Here is an 11,609-nt window from a genome sequence, read left to right as displayed (position 1 = left end):
TCATTTTGTATAATCCGATGTTAAAGGGATGGTTCCCTCAGAAATTCAAAATCCATCATCATAACTTGCCCTCATGTCATTCTATACCTGTATGACTTACTCTCTCATGTTAGTTTTTGTTACCATTGACTTCCACTGTATGGACAAACACCCTTTCTCATTTCTAAAAAATATTTATTTTAGTAAATAATGTCAAAATGAACATAATGAGAATGCATATATTTTATGTGTGTCCTGCACGTTAAAGATTCAATTCTCACTATACTCCAACCAGCATGTTTATACATGTCTACAGAAGAAACTTGACAATCCCGTTTTGAGCCTAGGGGAATATTTATCGGAATGACGTAAGTATGAGTATTTATATTACACCCAGTGTGAAAGCCTTGCCCTGCTGCTAATGATTAAATGACTGAATTATATTTCTGTGTAAATGTAAGCCTGGCATATGAATCAAAGTCCGTGTTAGATGAAAGCATAAAAGGAATAACAAAAACGAGTTTATTTATATCTACACTGAGGCACACAATCAAGCTGGACATCTTGTTTCGTTTCTCTCTCGCTCTTATTCTTTACCTTTTTTTTCTTCTAGTCGTGCACCCACAGTTTCCTGACTTCCTGTGTCTCCGCGCACACAGTCAAACATGCACAGAAGGTGGGTGAAGAGCAAGACTCTAATGTTGCTGGCTTTCTATGCAGACTGAATGACAGACGCTTTATTTTGAACGACCATCACCAGGTAGGTACATCTCAAACATTGTAGAGTTCATCAGAGATAATGTTTCTAATATAATGTATATTAGCATGTATCTTGTATCAGTGAAGTCAACCCCTCACTCATCTTGCTTGTAGTTTCAATGAATACTACCATACTAACATTGTATTATTTATACATCTTATAAAAATTATAACACTATAGTGTGTTGGCTCTTGGTTTTTGCTGTTTAATAGAAAAGGAAAGGAAAGGACAGAGAAGAAAATATAAAACTGCAGTGATTGATGATGGCAAAGACATATCCTAGCATTGTTTTAATGATTAATCACATCATTTTCTGGATTAAGATCATTTTAGAAGGAAATCAAACGGCCACAGTGTTTACCACACGTGTAACTGCTTCCAGCTACAGAGATCAAAGTAAAGGTTAACCATTTCAGCAGGAAATGAAAGGCAAAACTGCACCGAAAAACAAAGCATTATCTGTCGTTTTCAGTGTACACAACTCAACCAGGAAAATGTGAAGAGATACGTGCTGAAGTTATTTTTAAAGAGCCTGGGCGTTACAGGTTTCTATTTTAATGTGACTGTAAAGAACAGAACTTGATGGTATGGAAGTATAATGTCTGACTATTTTTACCAAGACTTTCTCTCTTTGTTTATCACCCACAGAGATGGAGTTTGCTTGCAGTCATGTTGTGTGTAACTGGAGGTCCGAGAGCTTAACAGAAGATGAAGCCAAAGTCTCAAATCAAGGTCAGTTGTATGCTGTAAAGGAGAATTGTTGGTTATTAGCATTTAATAATACAGCACAGATGATACTGACGAGACAGGTAAAGAGACAGAATTAGTGAATGAAGAGTAATATGTATTAAGGGAAAACTCAACAACAACGTTTTGAGACAACGGTTCATTTACAAATGCCTGGTTTCCCTAGCTATGTCAGATTGTCAGTGCATTGCTAGGTTGGACCGTTTTTTTTATATTTAGCTGTTTTGTTAATAGTTTTGTACTTCATAATCTTTTTACTGTTGAAATCTCACTTAAATAACATTAAATAGCCTCTAATAGGCAAGGTTGTGACAACTTTCCCCATGTTGTGTTTTGGGGTATTTTTATATTATTTGGCACATATAGTCAGTGTGTAACTCCATCTATCTCTCATGTTTTGTAGGTTCTGCCTCCACTCTTCCCTGTCTGTCCAGAGCTCAGTCTGTCTCCGATCATCCTTACGACAACCGCGTCACCTTTGTTCAGACACCAGGTGACTAAATGACACTTAGTTTTTTTACCTTAGTGTTGCTTTATGAACATTGTTCCAAATAAGTGGATTGCATTTTCTCTGTACATGTGAGAAATAGTTATATCTTTAATGCTGTCTTTGTGGCAATTGTTTTGTTACTAGTTCTGATAAAGAACGGCAGAATTGACTCATTTGTTTGATTGAAGCTTTGTTTGGTTGACTTTAAATGTTGAGTGGAACAACTCTCTTGCTTCAAAAGACATGCAAGTTCTCTTGAAAAGAAAATGCTGGTTGGAAAAAATAAGATCACATCCTTTTTGTGGGTGTGAAAAGTTGATGACAGAGAAACTTCATAGGTGCACATGATGTGTGGTTTATACCCAGAGTTAGATAAAATGACACAAATGCCCATTATTATTCAGAAAAGGTGTATGTAGGCTGCAGACAAATAAGAAAAGTTGTGATTTATTTTTGTTCATCTTTTCATTATTTCTGCTCTCTGGTTTGTATATTAATGTGGAACAAGTTGTGTTCAGCCGTGGTTAGTACCAGTGGTTTGTGAAATGTGTGACTTGACAGACTTCTACCAACGACGAATCATGAAAGCCCCTTTAGCAGGAGTGTCTGTAACATTAAACTCATATGTTTGGTGTTTTAAGAACAGCATTCTTTTTGATTATGACTGCATACATAAAACATAGCAAGACTTCATCGGTGAAAAAGAATAGCTGACGAAAACTGAAAGGGAACGATAAGGATGTCCAAACAACACAGAACGACTATCATAGGCAGCATTAGACCATGAAGATCCTGGATCTACAAAAGCTGACCACAGAGAACTTCACAAAGCCAACATTAATGAAAGAGCTGCAACTGCTAAAACTTCTGCTAAATCACAGACATCAATGCTAAAATGCAAAAAAAAAAGATGGTGTCATGACCATAATACCTGGAAGATAAAAACATCTGCCCTTGCCAGACAAGTCAACTGATCTGAATGCTATGAAACCGCTGTGGACAGTTTTAAAGTGAAGCGTGCGAAGCTGATTTCCTCCTTCAACATCTGTAAAACAACTGGCAGATGACAGATGACATTCTAATGGAAACTATAACAAAGTTTTATGTATTTAGTCAAAGAAAGCTGGAAGCTGTATTAAAGGCAAATGGTAAATTGCATCAATAAAGAAAAATTGCTTAGGTGTTTACGTTATTTTGTCCAAACTCTGTATAACTCTACATCTTTAAATATGGAAGCCTCTTATGCTCACCAAGGTTGCATTTATTTGTTATTTATATAGTTGAATATAATAAACATTGCAATATTGTGAAATTTAAAGTAAATTAAAGTAAGTTTAAGTTTTCTATTTTAGTGTATTTTAAAATTTTTCCTGTGATGCGAAGCTGAATTTTCAACAGCATTTACCCCAGTCATCAACGTTAAAAACAGTACTTATTTGGAACAGAAATCTTAATTGAATGCATCTTCGCTGAATGAAAGTGTTACTTTTCTTTTTAAAAAGACGTCAAACTTTTGAGAAAATCGTATTTGTATAAGATTTTACTATTTTTTATCCTTTATTTCATTTGATTTATTTAATTTGTACAGCTCCATCGATGGCTCCACCACCTGTACCGCCCCGTACCATACAAAGAAGAGAAACTGTCTGCAGCGCACTCCCACCACCAATACCACCGAGAGGTGAGAAGACATTCACGCTTCTGAATCACACAACAAACTCTGTGTTCCAACCGTCATGTATTATTTTCCATCAACCTCTTTCTCAGGTCTGGAGAATAATGGAGAGACTCGACTTAAAGCTAATGTAAATGTAGTGTCGCTAAAAGTGGGAAGCCTCGTGGATATTGGTAAAGGTGTGTTAAACAGTCATTTCTGAAAACATAAACTTCCTAAATGTTACATCTGTTCGGCTCACTTACTATCTCCTTAGCATCTGCTATACAGAGCAGCCAGAAACCAGTGCGTTGTGGGAAATGCAATGCCATCATGTCCTCAGCAAGCAGCTCAGAGACACACCAGAAAACAATAGTAAGTTACATCCGCAGGTGCAAAGCCACTGTGACACCATATGACACCAACTTTTGTTCAAAGTGTTTCTTTTCCTTCTTTTTCTAGATATGGAACTGTGAGTTTTGTGGGAAGGAGAACGTTTACCCCCAGACTACACTGAAGGGAGGCCGGTTTGCTTTGCGCAATCCTCCAGGCCGGGATATACTTTACTTGGACGATGATGAGGACACAGATTATGAGAATCTAGACGACTTGCTCATTGTCCTGTGCGTGGACATTTCCGGAAGTATGAGTGTCACATCTGAGGTGCCGATCACTTTCATTACAGTCATCCAGAACTGTTGTTTTTTTTTTAACATCCTCACTTGTTCACATTAAATATATTTTTCTCTCAGATCTCTCCCGGTAACAGCACACGATCACCCACATATATTTCTCGACTGCAGGTGAGAGGTGACTTTTGACTTTATATAAAAAATGTTTTGCTTGCATAAACATGCACAATAAATGTGAAGTTATACTTCCATTGTTTGGATGCAGGGAGTCCAAGAAGCTCTTCAGATGGTGCTGTCCTCTCTTCAGAAAACCTCACCTCACCGAAGAGTGGCACTGGTGACGTTTAACAATGAGGTAAAGATGTGAGCCAGAAAGGCAGAACAATAGGAGATGCTGTAATGGTATCAAGTACATTTTAGGCTTTTTTGAACTTTATGTGCACAAACCAGTTCTATTACCAGTTCTGATAACAAAGACAATAAACATTTTCCTCTATTTTTTCTGTATACTTGTTTGCAAAATCTGCCGCACTATGGAATTATTGTGGTTTAATAAAGACATTGTTTAACTGGGGTCTGGGGAAAAAGAGAGAGGACATTTTTTATATATTATTTAAAATATATTATGTATATATTATTATATATAATGGAATTGTTAGATGTAATTTTACTGGAAACATGTTTATTGTGAACAGCACTATACATTCCCATTAGAAATTATTTTAAAAAACAAATTCTCTCATGTTTATTCTGCACAATATTTTTCCAATGTTAGGTAGAAAAAAAAAAGATAAACTTAATACAAATAATTTGAATATTTGCTTTGCCTTATGTGCAATTGATTTATTTCTAACTTCTAACATGTTGTCTTAACATGATTTCTCTCACTTTTTGTAAATGTTTTTAAACATGAAAATATAAAGCTGATTTTATATTATATGCACGGTAGCTTCAAAAAGTTTGAAGACACCTGGTATAATACCATATATTTTGGATAGGTTAGTGGCTAAACAGCACTATAAACTGTGGTTGGTCATTATACATGCCAGTCAGATGATCGCTTCTTGTCCAAGTGGGTTATTCTTTGTCAGAATAAGCATCTCTGTGGTCCAGAGTTTATGCTGATAGATTTTGGCGACACAGAACCAGACTGAATGTTCCCTGTAATTCATACAATAATCACATAAATGAGAAAGAGCTACATACTTGTGAAGCCAAAATTCAACAGACCTATAAAACGTGATGACTGAGCATTTCCCATTCTTGTTTTGGTTTTGAAAAGCATGTGGCTTCTGGTATGTGGAAACCAAAATTCACTGTGAAGGAACTAAAGGAGCATGTGAAACTACTAAGTTTAGCAAATGAAAAGCCATTTCAGGGAACTAGACTACAGTGGTAAAGAATAGCAGCATAGCTCCCATGGTGCTTTATTTTACCGTCCCTTTACAGTTCAGAAAGACATGAATAGTTGTGTTTGTGGTTTTTAGGTGACAGTATATGGTGATGGCACGAAGGTTCCTCTCACTCTGAGAGACTGGGCACTGATGGACTATGATTATCTGAAGAAGGAGGGTGACAACTACAGCACCCCTCACTGCATTGCAGAGACTATTCAACCTCTCACCCAGAAAATCAAAGAGTGAGTGACCGTTCTCAGGCTTTTATTGTATGTATATCTATCAAAGGTCACGTCATCTTTTTTTCTGTTTGCGTAGGCAGTATTTTGTAGGTTTACCACTGAGCTTTTTTCTGCTAGGTTGTGTGATTTTGTGTTTTGTGCTTCTGTCAGTTGATAAACTGTCTGAATTGTTGTCTAAAGATACAGCTTTAAGAAACCACTATATCCTGTTAAAAACCAAGACTATACTAAAAAAAAAACAATGAACTCAAAACCCACAAATATGTCTAGGGAGGCTTTTTATGTCCAGTTGAAGGCAGCATAAATATAAATATCATAGGCTGTAAGCAGCTATAGTGCTTCACATCATTATTTGAAACCATGTACAACCATGTTGAAAACCTTATATGATCCTGGAGCACAAAACCAGTGGATAAGACACATGCCTTTGGTTTGAGAGACCTGGGTTCGAATCCACTGTGCGACACCAATGTGTCCCCGAGCAAGACACTTAAAGGGTTAGTTCACCGAAAAATGAAAAGTATGTCATTAATCTTAGATTGGATTATCTATCTATCTATCTATCTATCTATCTATCTATCTATCTATCTATCTATCTATCTATCTATCTATCTATATATCTATCTATCTATATAATATGTAAATATATATATATGCCACCACTGATATAGAATAAAGAGAGAAAGAAAAGTAATACATTTTAGTGTTAAGTCAGTATTCTGTCTCAATGTGTGATAACTTACGGTTTCTTCTTCTCAGACTCAGAGAGCATGGAGCCACAGCACTGGGACCCGCTGCCCTCATCTCTGTTGCCATGGCATCTCAGTTCACAGGGTCAAAAGTATGTGACATAATTATGTGTTCTGACAAATGTACCTGTTTTGTTATGATAAAATATGTGCTGCAATGATAAAACCAATACTCACTGTGTTAAGCCATAGTCTAGAAGAGGACACTTGTCAGATATTATATTACATATTTATGCAATTATTTGCTTTAGCTACTAATTAATATTGATGCTATACATTATGTGTATATATTTGTGTAATTTTTCATATTTTATTTTTTCAGGTAATAATTTGCACAGATGGGCAGGCCAACATAGGCCTAGGCCAACTAGATCAAGAGTCTTCATATTGCCCTGCCCCCTCACCTTATTTTTACAATCAGTTAGCCCATTATGCTGCTGAAAAAGGGTGAGCCGGCTGCAAAACACAAATCTTTTTCTAAATATTATGCTAGTTTCTCCCCATGTGGGGTGTGATGCATTATTAAGTAATTAATCACTGTAATTTATTATATAAATTATATATATATATATATATATATATATATATATATATATATATATATATATATATATATATATATATATATATATATATATATATATATATATATATATATTATGTGAAAGAATTAAATGAGCCATTCCATTTCTATCCTCATATTTTCAAACTGGTCGAGGCTGATTTTAGATTTAGGAATGAATGCAGTATTTTTAGCAAGTAGTTAGTAACCTACACTGGTAAAGATGCTAAATTACAAGCTAATAATTGATTGCTTTTTTTATAGTAGCTTGTCCAACACTGGTTTTAGCGAACAACAATGAATGTAGGCCAGTGTACCTAAAGAAATCATGACGTGTCCAGTGTTATTTGTATTAGTTGTGGTCATTAAGCCATAGATTTCTGTTGCTGTGGTTATTTACAGTGTGATAGTGTCAGTGATGACCTTTGAAGGAGAGGACTGTCGTTTGGCAGAGGTTGGGAGGTTGGCTGATCACACAGGAGGCAGAGTGAGTTACTGCTGCTGCTCATCTGCTCTCCACCTTTTTGCTTAGCAGTCTGGGTCATGTTGCAATTATCAGATAAGATGGTAAAGAGAGAAACCTAGAGGTACATGAGGATTGCTGCAACAATCCATTTCTCCTGAGGGTGTTGACTTTCCCTAATGTGGTTACGGCTCACACACTTGTAGCTCATTGTAAACTATGTGAAAAATGCTCACATTTTCAGCATGACCCCTTCGCTTGACATTTTCTGCACACAGCAACTGTCTGTCACCACTCATGTTATATCACAGACTTCAAGCACATCTTAGAAGCTTAATCTGTATTAATGGGTTTAAGACATGTAGCATGAAGCCTATTTCAGAGAAACTGATGCTTATCACAAGTTACACCCACACATACAAGGAAGGACTATTTGTGTTCAGTATTTCCCCTATAGCTGCATTTGAATGTGAAAAGGAGTTTTGGCTTTGAAACAATGATAATGGGAAACTGGTGCATACGTTTGCAAGACATCAATCGTTTTATTGTCATCCATCTCTGTAATGTGCACCATTAGCTTCTTAGTTTGCACCTAGTTTGAATAATAAGCATTTTTTAATTGATACTTTTATTTGTAATCATACAAAAGATTTTAATTCTGTTTGTATCAAAGTTTCCACAATATCATTAAACAGCACAACTGATAATAGTGAGAAATATATATTGAGCAATCAGCATATTAAAATGATTTCTGAAGGATCACGTGACACTGAAGACTGGAGTAATGATGCTGAAAATTCAGCTTTGCATCACAGGAATAAATTACTTTTTAAATATATAACAATAGAACACAGTTATTTTAAATTGTAATAATATTTCACTATATTATTGTCTTGTTATATTTTTGATAAAAAGAAATGCAGCTTTGATGAGCAGAAAAGACTTCTTTCAATAACACAAAAATCTTACCGACCCCCAAGTTTTGAACTGCAATATTACATATAAGCCAAGATCTTAAATGTTAAAAACATATTATGTTTTTTCATCCACTTTTCAGATAAATATTGTAAATATTGGTACAGTTGCCACCGAGATTCAGAGCGCTATAGCTGACAGTGTCCTGGCAACTAGTGTTATGGCAACACTGCTGGCACCGGATGGCATGTAAGTATCCATTACTACCTTCACTCACACAAACACACATAAAAACATGCAAATACAAATATGCACTATACACTCATTGCATAGCATCTGTCTCTGTTTTTCTCCGTCTTCTCTGATTGACTCAGATACTTCCCCTATGAGGAGGATTATCATAGGTTAGTACGAGAGATTGGCAATGTAACTGATGGTGTTGAGATCACCTTCCAGTTTGCAGTCAGACCAGAAAAAGTTGAAAGTAAGCACAAAATACAATATACAGTGCAATCAAAAAATAATAATGACTGCATTTTCGTATGGAACACGAAATGTAGATTTTTTTTTTAAAATGTGTGTTTTTTTAGGTTTCCAGCAACGGGACCGGGTCCCTTTTCAGCTGCAGCTGAGTTTCAAGACTCGAGATTTGCAGAAAGTGACAAGAGTCATCACTCAACAGAAACGTGTCACCACCAGCAGGCAAACAACTACAAATACTACACAATAACAGCAAACACCTCGTCTCATTAAAGTTTTGACATAAACTACTAAGGGATTTATCATCAGCTGTTTCACATGTAAAATATCTGCAAAAATGTAATTGCAGTAGACATAGTAAGACATAGTAAGTAAGAGATATATATATATATCTCAACCTTCCTTTCTCCATCTCTGTGTCTTGTCCTGTGTGTGTAGTTGGGTGTGGGCAGGCAGTTTAAATATGTCTGTGTTGGGCGTTCACTGTGCCCAGCTGTGTGCCAGGCTGACTATGGAGGGCCGAGTACATGAAGCACAGAGACAGCTAACAGCTCAGCAGGACCTTCTGAAAGACATCAGGTACGGCAAACCTCTCCAGATAGCTCTTTTCTACATCATATGTGTATGTATAAAATATATCTCTCTTAATGTTTATCTCACAGTCAACAGAAGCCGAGCCCTAAAGAAGAGAGTATCTATGGGAACTGGATCAGCACCATGAGTATGATCTGTGAAGACCTCACCACGGTCAACCAGGTGTGAATACACCCTCAACCTCCCAAATAATAGTAGAACTAAATGATTTCATTTTATTTTAGAAGTTTATGAATTTCCACCATCATTACGCCAATCTTCAGTGTCACATGATCCTTCAGAGATCATTCTGATATGCTGCTCAAAGCATTTCTTATTATTATCAGTGTTGAGAATACCTGTGCCGCTTAATATTTTTGTGGACTGGGATACATTTTTCAGGATTCTTTCATGAATGGAAAGGAAGAAATGTTAAAATTAACAGCATTTATTTGATATTGTGTTTTTTGTAACATTATAGATGTCGATACTGTCACCTCTACATATCTTTATAAGGATCACATGACACTGTAGACTGGATTAAAGGGATATCACCCCAAAATTAAAATTTGATGTTTATCTCCTTACCCCCAGGGCATCCAAGATGTAGGTGAATTTGTTTTTTCAGTAGAACACAAACGAGGATTTTTAGCTTCAGTGGTCAGGGAGAACTATACCTTTAATGGCTGTTGAAAATTTGGCTTTTCCATTACAGAAATAAATTACAATAATATTTAACAATATTACTGCTTTACTGTATTTTGATTAAATAAATGCAGCCTTTTTTATCTTTAAAAATCTTTATTGTTCCAAAATAATAATTAATTTTATTATGTCATTAAAACATTATGGAATATTTAACTAATCAGTAGGTCGTGCTATTCAAGCATTTTCATGAATAAGTGTTTTTATTACATGAATAAACTATGTAAACTATTTCAAAATAAATTAGCAGAGCATTTATCAAGCATTGTCATTGTTTACTTAATTCAGCATACCACAGTCTGGATAGATACACTTTGAAATCTGCTAAGCTACAAAAGTGCCCCAAGCCATATAAGCATTATAGATGAATCATTGTGACTAAATGATAAAGTCCTTGTGCTAAAAGCATGACACACTTTTACTCTAAACAGAACAAAACAGAAACTGACACCATACCAGCATCCCGAACACCTTCCACTGCGGTGAGTTAAAGATCTTCCACGCTATATATATGTATGTATGTATATATGAAACATCAAATATGGGATTTAAAATCTAATTTATACTTGGATGTACACACAAACTTGTTAGGATGTTGAAAAACATGTTATACATAAAAAGAATAAGAAAGGATGCTTAAATATCATGGATCATCAAATCAAATATTTTCTCCTCCAGAGTCTCTCAGATGCGGCGGCCAATGTGGTCTACCAAATGAAGAGAGCGAAGAGCGTGAGCGGAAAGGGACAGAGAGTTGCCACGCTGGAGCACTGAACTCAGATGTCACCAAGACTCATGAGCGGTCATTTAAATGTGAAACCAGTCATATAGGCTGCTATTTCAGTCTCAAACTATGGACAATGAATACTGCTTAGAATATATGCAATATAAAATATATGCAAACTATGAGTTGATAACCTTGTATCCAGCTGGTGAGTTTCTCGTCATGCCATCACTGCTGTATTTGACTTTGGCTGGTCTGTGCATTTCAGTTTGGCTGGTCTGTGCAATTTTTATGTGAGTATCTTGTAATTAGTAAATGTATGTCAGATTACCAGCTTAGATACTAGGGACTCAATAAAATAAACATGTTTTATAGAAATCACAGACTGATTCCTCTTACTCTTTCTACTTACAAAACATTAAAATCTTCAAATAATTTTATATTGTATGCTGATTTAAAGGATAACGACTGGTAAAAGTGTGTCAACAGAACCAACTTTAGTGATGTACGTGACAAAAATACCCTGATCATTTGCAC

The 11,609-nt window shown here is 35.7% G+C and overlaps 1 protein-coding gene across 3 annotated transcripts; it reads left to right on the top strand.

The window, feature by feature from the left end:
* Positions 1-472: 472 nt before the first annotated feature.
* On the top strand, positions 473-11,426 carry LOC132116774 (circularly permutated Ras protein 1-like). Of its 3 annotated transcripts, none has more exons than XM_059525643.1 (20): positions 473-739; positions 1,388-1,471; positions 1,890-1,979; positions 3,565-3,657; positions 3,744-3,830; positions 3,908-4,005; positions 4,093-4,293; positions 4,383-4,433; positions 4,528-4,617; positions 5,750-5,901; positions 6,661-6,742; positions 6,973-7,097; positions 7,615-7,699; positions 8,733-8,839; positions 8,965-9,074; positions 9,181-9,292; positions 9,509-9,649; positions 9,733-9,826; positions 10,780-10,830; positions 11,027-11,426. In XM_059525643.1, exons 2-20 carry the CDS (start codon positions 1,390-1,392, stop codon positions 11,120-11,122), a joined length of 1,947 nt encoding a protein of 648 aa, XP_059381626.1. In that variant the 5' UTR covers positions 473-739; positions 1,388-1,389; the 3' UTR covers positions 11,123-11,426. The 3 variants fall into 3 exon arrangements, with proteins under 3 accessions (XP_059381626.1, XP_059381630.1, XP_059381632.1); XM_059525647.1 differs by lacking the exon at positions 473-739 and adding an exon at positions 975-1,284; XM_059525649.1 differs by lacking the exons at positions 473-739; positions 1,388-1,471; positions 1,890-1,979; positions 3,565-3,657 and having other exon boundaries at positions 3,746-3,830; positions 3,922-4,005.
* The last annotated feature ends 183 nt before the right edge of the window (positions 11,427-11,609 follow it).

The sequence above is a fragment of the Carassius carassius genome, chromosome 3 (genome assembly GCF_963082965.1).
Source record: "Carassius carassius chromosome 3, fCarCar2.1, whole genome shotgun sequence".
In the NCBI taxonomy this organism is placed as follows: Eukaryota; Metazoa; Chordata; class Actinopteri; order Cypriniformes; family Cyprinidae; genus Carassius; species Carassius carassius.
Note: the sequence above shows the minus strand (reverse complement) of the source record. Positions and strands in the feature narration are given on the sequence as shown.